Source organism: Leuciscus leuciscus, assembly GCF_965113295.1.
Source record: "Leuciscus leuciscus genome assembly, chromosome: 22".
Taxonomy (NCBI): Eukaryota; Metazoa; Chordata; class Actinopteri; order Cypriniformes; family Leuciscidae; genus Leuciscus; species Leuciscus leuciscus.
Genome location: NC_138746.1, coordinates 24,552,752 through 24,565,025, shown reverse-complemented (window position 1 = coordinate 24,565,025; position 12,274 = coordinate 24,552,752). Strand labels below are relative to the sequence as shown.

At 39.5% G+C, this 12,274-nt stretch overlaps 1 protein-coding gene across 1 annotated transcript in view; it reads left to right on the top strand.

Annotated features, from left to right (window-relative positions):
• loxl4 (lysyl oxidase-like 4) overlaps nucleotides 1–12,274 on the top strand; it is a 39,258-nt gene that overhangs the window by 4,023 nt on the left and 22,961 nt on the right. Inside the window, exons 3-6 of the mRNA XM_082153701.1 lie at nucleotides 2,419–2,744; nucleotides 3,146–3,360; nucleotides 11,371–11,409; nucleotides 11,537–11,750. Of these exons, the coding sequence (XP_082009827.1) occupies nucleotides 2,419–2,744; nucleotides 3,146–3,360; nucleotides 11,371–11,409; nucleotides 11,537–11,750 (794 nt within the window). The remainder of the gene's footprint in view (nucleotides 1–2,418; nucleotides 2,745–3,145; nucleotides 3,361–11,370; nucleotides 11,410–11,536; nucleotides 11,751–12,274) is intronic.

Here is a 12,274-nt window from a genome sequence, read left to right as displayed (position 1 = left end):
ACCACTTACAGCGCATGTTGGAAACAAAATGTCCTTTACCATATAATGAGACCAGTATTGATGCCATCGATTTTACCATATCAATTCGAGCCTGAGTCCACATACTTTGGAAGTGCTTGCAAAGTGGATTGCTTTTGCAGCGCAGAAAACAGTGTCTTCTCGACATGTTGACAACACGAACCAAACTTTTCCAGGCCTCTGCTACAACTACGGTGTTTGAGGGCAGATCAAAGTAGTTTGTGGCAGCCAATGAGGTCCAACGGATGGCTTTATGCAAATTTGTTACAAACTTACAGTACGTAGGTTCAAGTAGGAAGTAAGGCCCTGCTTACACCTGATATTAAGATGCGTTTTGGTTGATAGGATCACAAGTGGATGATGCTAAATACAGATGTAAACAGGGTCTAAAACATTTTGAGCTTGTCCACTTTCAACCGCTTCCAGTGGTAGTCGAAAACGCATTCGACCACATTGCTTTTGTTGTCTTAACGCTCAGGTGGTCGAATGCGTTCGAACAGACACAAAAGACCGCCTTGTCTCCTTCTACTGACCTAATGCGTAAACATGGGAAGCACACTAGACAGAAAGGATTGAAACTTTGTCGGATGAAGACCCAAGTTTGGTTTAAAAACGAAAAACTTATCAAGCACAATGTTCTCTCACCATTCCTGATTTCTAACACAAACTGTGTTCGGCGTGGGCTTGCGGCTATCAGAGCAGAAACGAAATCGTCTGCTCTTCGTGTTTTTTTCCGTCATCTCCGGTCACATTCATATGTAAATTGCGAAAAAAAAACACATACATTTACCTGCCTATAGACCCTCCCCTCGAAGAAATCAGGACAGAAGTGGTTGAAAGTGGAAAAAAGACAGATAACAGCAGGTGTAAACGGGAATGTGTCTCTCTCATCTACTGATGATCTGATCGATCAAAACCCATCTTAATACCAGGTTTAAACACGGCCTAAGACTGGAATCACTGACGACTTGTTTCAGGCAGTTCAGAAATGGTTTGGGAGACAACTCCATTTGTCGTGCAGTTTGATCTTTGAAACTTTGCAAGACATTTTACATTCACAACCAGCTATATTACACACTACATGAGAGGTAATATGCAAAAAAAGCATAAGGGCATTTTAAAGCAACACTATGTAACATTGTTTACCTTAAAATAATGTTTCCAAAATCGTTTCAGTGGTTCATCAAGTCGTAACAGGGTGAAAGGCACTTATTCCTCTGCTTTGTGGTCCTTTATCTGCGATTACTACCAATTAGCCACTTTCCGACTGGAGGAACCTTTTCACAGTTCCTAGAACTATTGGCTATAGTACCCGTATGTTCCTGTGGTGCGAACACGCCGACTAGGAATTACTTTAGTTCTAGGAACTCCATTTGGAGTAGTTCCCTACTTCAGAGTAGGGTCTAAACCAGCACTATAGGAACTACCCGTGACGTTAGTGTACGCTGATGACCGAACGCATGCAAAACACCAGCACTTTCCATTTTTAAAACAGCTATATGTAAACACACAGATTATAGCCTATATTTACTCCAGAAACTAGATACAAACATGGAAAACAGTGATAGATGGGCCTCTAAACCTTTATGCTGAAGAGAAAAACCAACGCAACTTTGAGGGGACCAAGTCAAACATGATTATGTTTATCTGCCCAGCTAGCAACACTGGACATCAACCACACGGCATAGGCTAATAACTTTTTTTTCATATACTGTGTACTTTCTATAACAACTCTATCTAATAACATGTTAAACAGTACTCTTAGACAGATCGCTTACTAATGAACACAGAGAATGCGAGAATTGTTTGCGTTCTCAGCGCCGTCAAAATAAAAGTCGCCGTGCTTGCGTCACTCCCTATCCCTCCTACCAGTTCCTATGGCCACTTGGCCAGTGCGAACGCAAACAGCAAAACCGAGTTTGGGGGAGAGTAGTTCATAGAACTGTTTAGAAGTGGACAGTTCCTATAACTAAGTCCCTGTAACTACTTGGTTGGAAAGCGGCTTATGTAAGATTGCCAGATCGGGTCGCGTTTCTGTAGTTCTAATGAGACATAAGAAAACTACAAATTTGACTTGCTTTACGGCAAGCGTTAAAATAGTCATTATTTAGTTTTTCTTCGTTTCTGATGTCACAATACATCATACTTTCATAAAATCATGCATCATACTCTACCTTGTCTGTGGACATCATTTATTTTAAAGCCGTTGCTGGATAAACAGTTGGCGTGCGTGCGACAGTAGGCTGTGGTTGGCTAAATCATTTACGACAGCGGTAATGGACAATTCTGCTTCCAACCTGTAGGGGGACCGCTGAGGATAAGTTCCATTGTGTTGCTTTAAGACCCATAACTGATGTTTTATTCATCTAGTGCTTTTGTAACCTGTAACATCTGCCACAGGCCCCATTTGGATGGATAATGTGAGGTGTGAAGGAACAGAGAAAACTCTGAAAGACTGCAAGTCGAACGGGTGGGGTGTTAATGACTGCAAACACACTGAGGATCTCGGGGTGGTCTGTAGTCCAGAGAGAAGGCTGGACCAAGTGCATCCTGGATCCACCAGAAGAGGGCACACCATCGCTCTCAGACCAAACGCAGTCACCTCCAACCGTTGGCAGGACATTTACTCCAGTTCAAGAACACATGCACACCTCAGGCAAGGCAATGGACATTCCCAGGATCATACCGGATGGGATCAATTCTCCAGACAGCAGTTTCATAATCCGGTAAACAGAGAATGAAGTAGATCTGAAATGCTTATGATTAACTCTAAACCGAATCCTGACCTTGACATTTTTAATCCAGAAGTAATCTCATCTGCATTTTCTTTAAATTTAGATTTAGTTGAAAATTTAAACAAAGCATTTATTCATCTTCATATTGTTCCAAACTCATCTTACTTTCCTTCTTAGGTGGAACACAAAATAATACTTTTTGAAGAATTTCCTACTTGGAATCTAGTGCACTTGTTGCAATTGGCCACTTTTTCCAATACTTTTATAGTACTTTTTTTTAATGCATGACACATAAAAGAATAAAGGGTTTGGATCAATATGAGATGTTTCGTTGTTGGACAAACTTGCAGGTAAACTCATGAGAAAATGTTGTGTTTTCAATCTTCCTCTAGTCTGCCAGTAGGGTGAGGATTGAGGAAGTCCGTCTCAAGCCAGTCTTAACGGTTACAAAGAGGCACACTCTTGTCACGGAGGGTGTGGTGGAAGTAAAGCATGCTGGGAGATGGAGACAGGTGTGTGATAAAGGCTGGAGTTTGAATAGCAGCAGAGTTGTGTGTGGGATGCTTGGCTTTCCTGACGCGGAGCAGCCCAACATGAACACCTACAAGTGAGTCTTGCACTTCTAATGAAAAATACAAAACTGGCATGATTCTCTGAGGTTTTGGTCCTGAGATAATTAGTATTATATTAAAATCCAACATTTAGCGCTAATTCCCTGTTATTGGATGATATTAGTTGTGTGAATTTCATTGTGTTAGTACAGGGTTTCCCAGACTTTTGACTAATAACTAGTCCAGACTGCAGCATATTCTGTCCAAAAACTGCCCACTTGGACAGGAAAAGACTGTCTGGTTCACATGCAGCAGAACTGTATCAGCCAGCAACAGTTTTATCTGTACATGCTGTTTAAGTAAGGGTAAATACAGGTAAAATTTGGTATATTGATGTTGAATAAAAAATTCTAAATTTTAGGGTCTGTTTTGTTTTTGAACGTTTTTGAAGTATTTTATGCTCACCAAGGCTGCATCTATTTAATAATAAAAAAAACAACAATAAAAAGAGTAATATTGTGAAATATTATTAATTATAACTACAGTAACTACATGTAACGTGTAAAAATGACAATGTAAAATAAAGTGTTACCAAATATTTTATAGTATAAAAGTCATTTCTTTCATATATATATATATATATATATATATATATATATATATTTGAGGAAAAAAGATACTCCTTAATAATTTCAATTTCAGTATAATTTAAGGAAAAAAATATATAGAAAGACTGGTACCTGTTATTCAAGGGATCCTATCTTTATTTATTTTTTCCTCTTGTTTTGTTTGGTTTTGGATTTGCTATGTTTGTTGGACCACACAGGATGATGTGAGGATGATATTGCAAGTAGAAAAAGTTCATTTCTAAGCACAAAAAGATGTTTGTCTCTGCATGTAGTGGAACTTCGTCACCTTTATTTATATGGTGCTTTTTTACAATACAGATTGTATCAAAGCAGCTTCACAGTGAAAACATGAAAATAATACAACAAAGTTTGTTTCTAGAAGAAAATTGCATCATCGTCCACCTTAAGTAAGGCAGATCAATAATATTGTTGAATATTAAATGTCCCCAACTAAGCAAGCCAAAAGCCAAGGCAACAGTGGCAAGGAACCAAAACTACATCAGGTGACAGAATGGAGAAAAAAAACCTAAAATGTGTTGTTTTTTAAATCAAGCTGAGTGCTCGTTGCCGCTGCTATCAGTTGCATGGATACAGTGTTCCCTTTCGAGAGGTCTCTAGTATTGCGTAAGGCTAGCTTACGCTATGGGAAAACTCCTTTTCTCGAGAATATTGAAGCCAATTTTTTTTAAACGCAGTGCAGCTGCACAGCATACACAGATGAGTGACTAGCGCGGCCATTGGCTGTGCTGCGGCAACTGCACGAATCTATGGCGAGGCGGCTCAGACACGCAAACCAATCAGGTCGCTTCGCGCCCTAGTGCGTCAGAGCCCGCCAGAATGGGCGTGGCTTATGGCTATATAAGCACCCATTCTTTGCCAAGGAACTCAGATTTTATCTCCTTCAGCGAACGCTGATCTCTGGATAAAAGCCTTCGCGGCCGTCGACAAACTTTCAGCGGAACAAGCCTTCCGCTTCGCAGCCCTGAGGATGCCGGCTTCCTCGGTTCACCGGACGCCGCCTTCAGCCTGCTTTTCTGCTGTGCGATCCGGCGCGCCATATCCTTTAACGCTAGTGTGCTCGCCGTCGCGTCACAGTTTTTCTAAGAGAGCTAAATTTCTGAGGCGTTGCTTCAAATACCTCGTACCACCCGCGCCCAAAGGGTTCGCGGAGCGCTACACTGAGGCTCAGAAAGCGTCGCAAGCTATGTGTCACTTTCTCACAAATGCTCTCACAAATGCTGTGTCACAAATGCTCCAACTCTGCTTCGAGCCGCCAAAAGAAGGCGCCACCTCCTCAGCAGGTAAAATCAGCGCCTCCGGTCTCCCAGCCCCGCCCAGCGGCTGAAGTCTGTCACTGCTCTCGCTCTGCAAAGCGCCAGTAGTTCCCTGAGAGACAGGGACCCCGACCCAAGATTGTGTTGGACCCTGAGCCTCGTAAGCCTTCCTAGCCTTAGGAAGAAAGAGAGAGAGTTTGAGTCCCGCCAAGGCCGGACCACTCTCCAAAAAGCGTCTCACTCATTTCCCAGTCCCCTCGTTGCAGTAAATGGGTCTGTTATAAAACACACACACACCTGCAAACAAACGCCGTTTTTACGGCGACACAAATAAAGCACGAAAAGAGCTCTTTTCTGTCTGTGTCAGTGTCATATGTAGGTCACGCACCCCTACACACAAGCACTGTTACCAGTTTTTTTAACCTCTCCTCCAGCTCACGCTGGGGATGCAATAAATGCAGGTCATGTGCCCACTATACAGTACGCACCCCTGCGGGAGATGTAATAAGTGTAGTTTGTGTGCCCACTATGAAGTACTCACCCCTCAACATGAAAACTGTTCCCACAGTTTCAGTTCTCCATCCAGCTCGCGCTGGAGATGTGATGAAAGGTGATGAAAAACCTTTCCAATTGTCTATGAACCCTATATTATTTTGCGGACACCACTTAGAAAGTGAAAGATTCACCTCCTCTGTTGGTTGGAAAAGCACGTCTGTTTCCCTTATCTCTGTTCCTCAGGCACCTTTCACAAACTTGAGCACTTAAGCAATGATTAAAAGATCTTTCAAACGTACTGATGCTATCTAGACCCCAGTGCTAGTGAAATGAACGGTCTGTTCTGAAAGCTTAGATTTAAGTAAGAAGTCTAATATTCCTGCTGATTGTTATTGGAAAAGGACATCAGTTTAAAGCCTTCAAAGTGTCTGTTGCTGGAGAAAGAGTTTCAAGTTTGTTTAATGATTTTATTGACATTGTCACCCTTGACTTTCTCCTGGCTCCTCACAGAGTGTTTCCAACCAAGCTGTATTTTCACAGTCTTGTCTTTATTGATCAGTTGTTTTAAGTATATAAAGAGCAGATTACTGTTGGGAGTTTCTGGGCTAAATTTCACCTTTTAGGTATATTCTAAAAGGGCATTTATACAGTTTCCTACTTTTCTATTAGTTTACTCTCATTGGGTTAGACCTACCTACAATAGTCACTGTCACAGTTTGTCTTAGTTATCATAGACTTTTGTTTAGTTTGTTTTCATTAATTCTCATGTTCCTTTGTTTGATTTTCCGGCCGCTCCTTTGTTACCATGGTCACCATGAATTTGTTTGGTTCAGCTGTGTTATATTAATCATATTGTTTGCGTCACTATATAAATTGTTCCCTCGCGTTCATTCTCTGTCTGGTCTGTCTTATGATTATGTGTGAAGCCACCTTCTGTTTACCTTTTGGATATTTGTTATTAAACTCATGTTGGAACTTTATTCTTCTTATTCTTTGGAGTGCCACTGGTGGGGCAGTGAACCCAGGGTTACCCCATGAGTCAGTCCTAGAGCTCCTCCTGTCCGATTTTAGGGGAAAATCTGGTCTATTGGAGACGTACAAAATAGATTGAACACCACAGACACAGTACAAATCAACATGGGAAAAGCTCAAAGTAAAACAAGCAGCTGTGGAAAGTATGTACTTGTTTTGCCTGATAAGAAGTTTATCTATGTATAATCTTTTTACTCTTTTAATACTTTTTATAACTGCATCCACTGTACGTCCAACTGATTGCACTGTATTCCTCTTTTTGATTCTAAACTGAACTCAAATGGCACTGAGAATTGTGTAAGAGACAAACATATCCTAAATTACTTAATTGGGGAACTTGAGAGATGAAACCATGCTGATGACCTGAGTCTGTGGTGGAGTAGTGAGTTTGATGGATTAAACTTGAGGTTCTGTGGGGGACCAATTCCATTCCTAGAGCTCCCAAACAAATCTTTGGGGTGCGGACTGATGGGGCAGTGAACCCGAGATTACCCCGTGAGTCAGTCCTAGAGCTCCTCCTGTCCGATTTTGGGGATAAATCGGGTCTATTGGAGATGTACAATAGATTTCTTAAGCGCGCCGAAAGAATACCACAATGAAAATATCAGAGTAAAACTGGGAGCTGTGAAAAATATGATACACCGGTGTTTATGCCAGATGAGAAGTTTATCTATGTATCATCTCTATGTATTTTTACTCTTTTAATTCCTTTTATAACTGTTTTAATTTTCTTTGTTTTTATTTTGGGATTATTTTCATTCCTTTCTGTGTAAAGCACTTTGAATTACCATAGTGTATGAAATGTGCTATATACATAAACTTGCCTTGTCTTCATCTGTCTGCCTGCAACAACTTGTGACAGTCAGCCTATCATTCACCTACTCACCTACCTATCTTTTCACCTTCCAACCCCTTTTTTTTAACCTACTTTACTTATCCATATAGCCACCAACCAGCTTGCTGTACTTGCCCATCTAAAGTATCGAACTACCTTCCTATATATTTTCTTCCCCTCCTACCTGCTTACTTGGATAACTGACTATCATTTAACTAATTGCCTTCATATCTACCTTTTCTTTTTTTTACCTACCTTTTTACTTGCCTAACTACTTAGAAACCTATCCACATTATCCATCGGCCTGCATACATATTTCCGTCTCCTGCAACCTAGTTACCTACCTATCAATCTTTTTACCATCCTAGTTATCTACCTAATGTACTAGTCAACTACCTATAATTTACATACCTACCTATCATTTAACTATACCTACCTGCCTACTTAGTCAACTGCCTACTTACCTACCTATCTATCTATCTTCTTTTTTTTTTTTTTTACCATCCTACCTACCTTTCTACCTACCTATTTTTTAAACTCCTACCAAACTGCCTACCTACCTTTTTACCTACCTAAATACTTATCCTCCTATCTACCTACTTATTTTCATCCCCCTCCTGTCTTATACCTTCTTGGTTAACTACCTATCATTTACCTACTTTCTACATATTTACCATTTTTATCTACCTACCTACCTTTACCCAAACTACTTACACCTATCCACCAAATCTACAGTGTTTGCCTACCTCCCTTCTTATTTTCTACCCCTCCTTCCTTCCTACCTACCAACCAACCTTCTTATTTGTCTGTTGCACGAGCACATTTTTATTTCATGACCATGCAAATCCATTTAACTCTGAGCAGGTTTTCTTAGTTTAGTTAATAATTTGGTTTGAAATAGAGGCATTCAGAGGCATTTTTTTGAGTTACCACACTCTCAGCACAACTATTTTATTCCCATCGTGTGAATGGACTTTGGCCGTGCTGGCATGCCATCCCATGTGCTCATTATAAAAAGCACCACCTTAATCTTATGGGTCTGCGGCCTAAAAGCTTTTTTAGGTTTGTGCTGGGGCGTTATAAGTGTTGTACGTGCATTCTGCTGATGATTCTTCTAAGGCCTGTCTGCTGCTGCATTTCAAAATGCCCCGATAAATGTGCTTTTAAATTTGTTATGCTCAAAAAAAATAAAAAAATAAAAATCTTACCCAGCAGATAAGATCGTTGACAGGTTTTTGTTATCTTTTTTTCTTTCTTTTTTTTTTTTTTTGCTTTGTGCCTTTTTTCCTGAGAATCCTAATCTTGAGGTCACAGGAACACCTAAGCAAGCTTTTGTTTATGCATGACTCAAAGACATGCCACAAACAGCAACTTGAATATGCTGTTTGAACTTAAATTAGAGCTTATAGAGCTAGCTGTGGTTTTTGTGGCTTACGTCCTAGAGAATCTCCATTTGGCTCTTCCTCGTCTGTGAGCGTGCCCAGTACCTGACCTCACCATGTATTACGTGCATTTTGTTAAGTCTCCAAAGAGCACCAGACTTGGCAGATGTACTGAAGAGCGATCCCTCACGCTCCCACTCAGCGTCTCCGAGATCGCGAGCCACCCCGCCCTGACACTGCTTCTTCTGGATCCTCAGCTGAAGATGCTGTAATTAAATGTTGGGTCCCTCAGAAGATTTCCACGTTTCTGGCGAGTAAGGGAAAGACAGATTACAATTATAGCTGCGCCCCATAGGCTGCTGTGTCAGCAGGACACACTCTGTCACCGAGGAAACCGAAAGACTTAAACCACAATAAGGAAATATCCTTAGACGAGCATCTCAAGAAATGAAATACAATATTTTAATGGTTCGGATTCTGGTCTTCGGTCTAAAGCAGTGCCCCAGTCAGACTGTGTTCAGAAAGAAAAATCACCTTCTATATTTATGGAGTTTGTACTGTAATTTTTGGCTCAGTCATTTAATTGCAGGATTTAAACACATTTTCAGTCCATTGAGAATCACATTTGAGGGTCAAGCACAATAATCAGTTTAGGTGTGTTGTGGTGTGAAAGATTTTTCATTATTTTCATTATTTATATGTAGTATTATATCACATACATTGTACAGGATGAGGCACAATTCTTTTTCTTCTAATCAAAGGCGATGGCCAAATATATGACCTGCATTTAGGAAATAATTGCTAAGGCAATTTAGTTTCATGTTTAGTTTCAAGTAGGCAAGTTTCACACTTTTTATATATATATATATAAGTGGATTTTTAATAACAATCAACCCTGGAGACATAAAAGTGGCTGGTGTTAAAGAAACCTTTTCATCAAAACTTGCGTCCTTGTATTGTATTATGTCATGACTGTTGAGATTGGTCCTTAAGATGTACTATATTATTTAGAATATACTCAATATATCAGATATTTGAGTGCCCTATTGCTTAAATAAATGCTTAAACAGCATTTCAGAGAGAGTGAGAGAGTGAGTGAGAGAGAGTGTGTTTTGTGTGTATGTAGACTAATGCTTAAAACAGTGGCATGATTGTTGTCTCCAAACAGACCAGCTCTCTCTATCATTAAGTTTTCTTGGTTCAGCAGTAAACCAAGGGTGGAACTCTTGGACTAATTACATGAGCAGGTGGGTATCAGTGCCAGACACTGTAAGACTGTGTGTATATATTAGTTATGGTAAAGCATCTCTTCATGTTCAGAGAACTGCATTTGATATATAAAAGGATAACTTCATATATAAATTATATGAAATTATTTATTTGAATTCCAGCTGTAAATGATCATTTTTAAGATGGAGTTCTGTAGCTTTAGACATGAGTTACTATAATGTTACTCTGCTGCAGAATGTCATATGGAAGAAACATCCAGAATATTTTATGAGGTCATTGAACTGGAGATTCCACACAGCAGTTGACTTGTTTCTTTTCTGTTGACTGATATTATCTCTTGAATATTATCCGTTAAGACGCTTCCGTCAGGAAATTGAAATTGAATTGAATTTACATATTTTGAAAGTCCTTATTAAAGTAGACATTTGATAAACTATTTTGTGTGTGTAGTCAGAAAAACAGATTCAGCTAAATCAGAGTAAAATCCTTTGGGTTATACCAGCACAAATCTTTAATAACTACCACATTTAGTTGGACAGACGGTGGATGATGACAGTGATTATATAATGTGTCACTGTGATGTCACAGGTGCATTAGAGGGCAGGTGTTCATGGGTGGATCTCTCTCTCTCTCTCTCTCTCTCTCTCTCTCTCTCTCTCTCTCTCTCTCTCTCTCTCTCTCTCTCTCTCTGTCTCTCTCTCTCTCTCTCTCTCTCTCTCTCTCTCTCTCTCTCTATCTCGCGCACGCTTTCTCTCTCTCTCTCTCTCTCTCAGTTTGTTTTACAGTCTTACTGTGCCCATTCCGGGATACCAACATGCCAGTGGAAATATCTGTTTATAGAATGTACATATTTGAAAGCCAGTTTAGTGGTAGATTAAGTTAAAACACATGTTCTTTGATGTCTGTGTCTGTGGGCCATACATTTTATTATTATAACAGCAATGTAAACAGATGAATCTTTATTTTGAACAAAGACACAATGGTAATGAACTGGTCAAGACCTGGAATAGTGAGTTTTTACTCACTATAACTGCCTCCTAACGACAAAATCTCATGTGGCTTTCAGTACATTTATTTTGCCTTATTTCCAGTGTAATATGTTTTATATTATTAATCATATTTTTATATTATTAACAGCATCAGGAATCACTTGTCAGATTTTTTCCAACATTTTTTTTTTCATTTACAGAAAAATATGGGATAAAAAGGTCAAGGATTCAACAACAAGGTGAATTCAGTTTACTCTTCTTTACCGAATATCTACATGCACACTAAAGCACATTTCTTTACATCAGAACATCTTATTATTCTTAATTTAACTTACTAATGCTCTTGTGAACTATGTTGTCTCTTAGATTGAGTCAGATGACCAAGAAGAAGGGATTCTGGGTTGAGAAAGTACATTGTCTGGGTACAGAGCCCAGCCTAGCGAAGTGTCACGCCCAGCTGTCAATCCCTCGAAGCCCCGTCCCCTGTAAGAACGGTCGCCATGCTGTGGTCCGCTGTGTCCCAGGACCGCAATTTGCTCGTATGTCCTCTGGCAGACCCCAGGCACCTCACCCTGTGCAGGTAATCCTTGAAACATTTAGACTGTTCAGACTGCCAGCAAAAATCCGATTTTTTGCATTTCCAGATTTTATCCGGATAGTCTGGACAGGAAAAAAACACATGAAACCTGAATTTTTCAAACCTTATTCAAACCACATTTGGAGGTGGCTTGAAATGCGATTTCAATCAGAGTCTGGACACTCTGTCAGCTCAAATCGGATTTCAAATTTTCTTTTGCATCACTCTTAATGTGACACATTGATAACGTCAAAGTCGGTGACGGAAATGACGAAAGTATTAATACGGTATTCAAAAAAAAAAAAAAATCTATTATCTAATATTTCAGATATAAAAAATATACGTTTTTAATGTTTGTATCAGAATAACCAATTTGTCCCCACTCATCATTAGATTTTAATGGTTATACTGAATACATAACTCAAAAATCACAAAAATAAATCTCTTAACAACACTAATAATTACTATAATCTAATTTGACCCTCATTATGCCATTATTGAAATTAAATTTTCTATTCATCAATTAG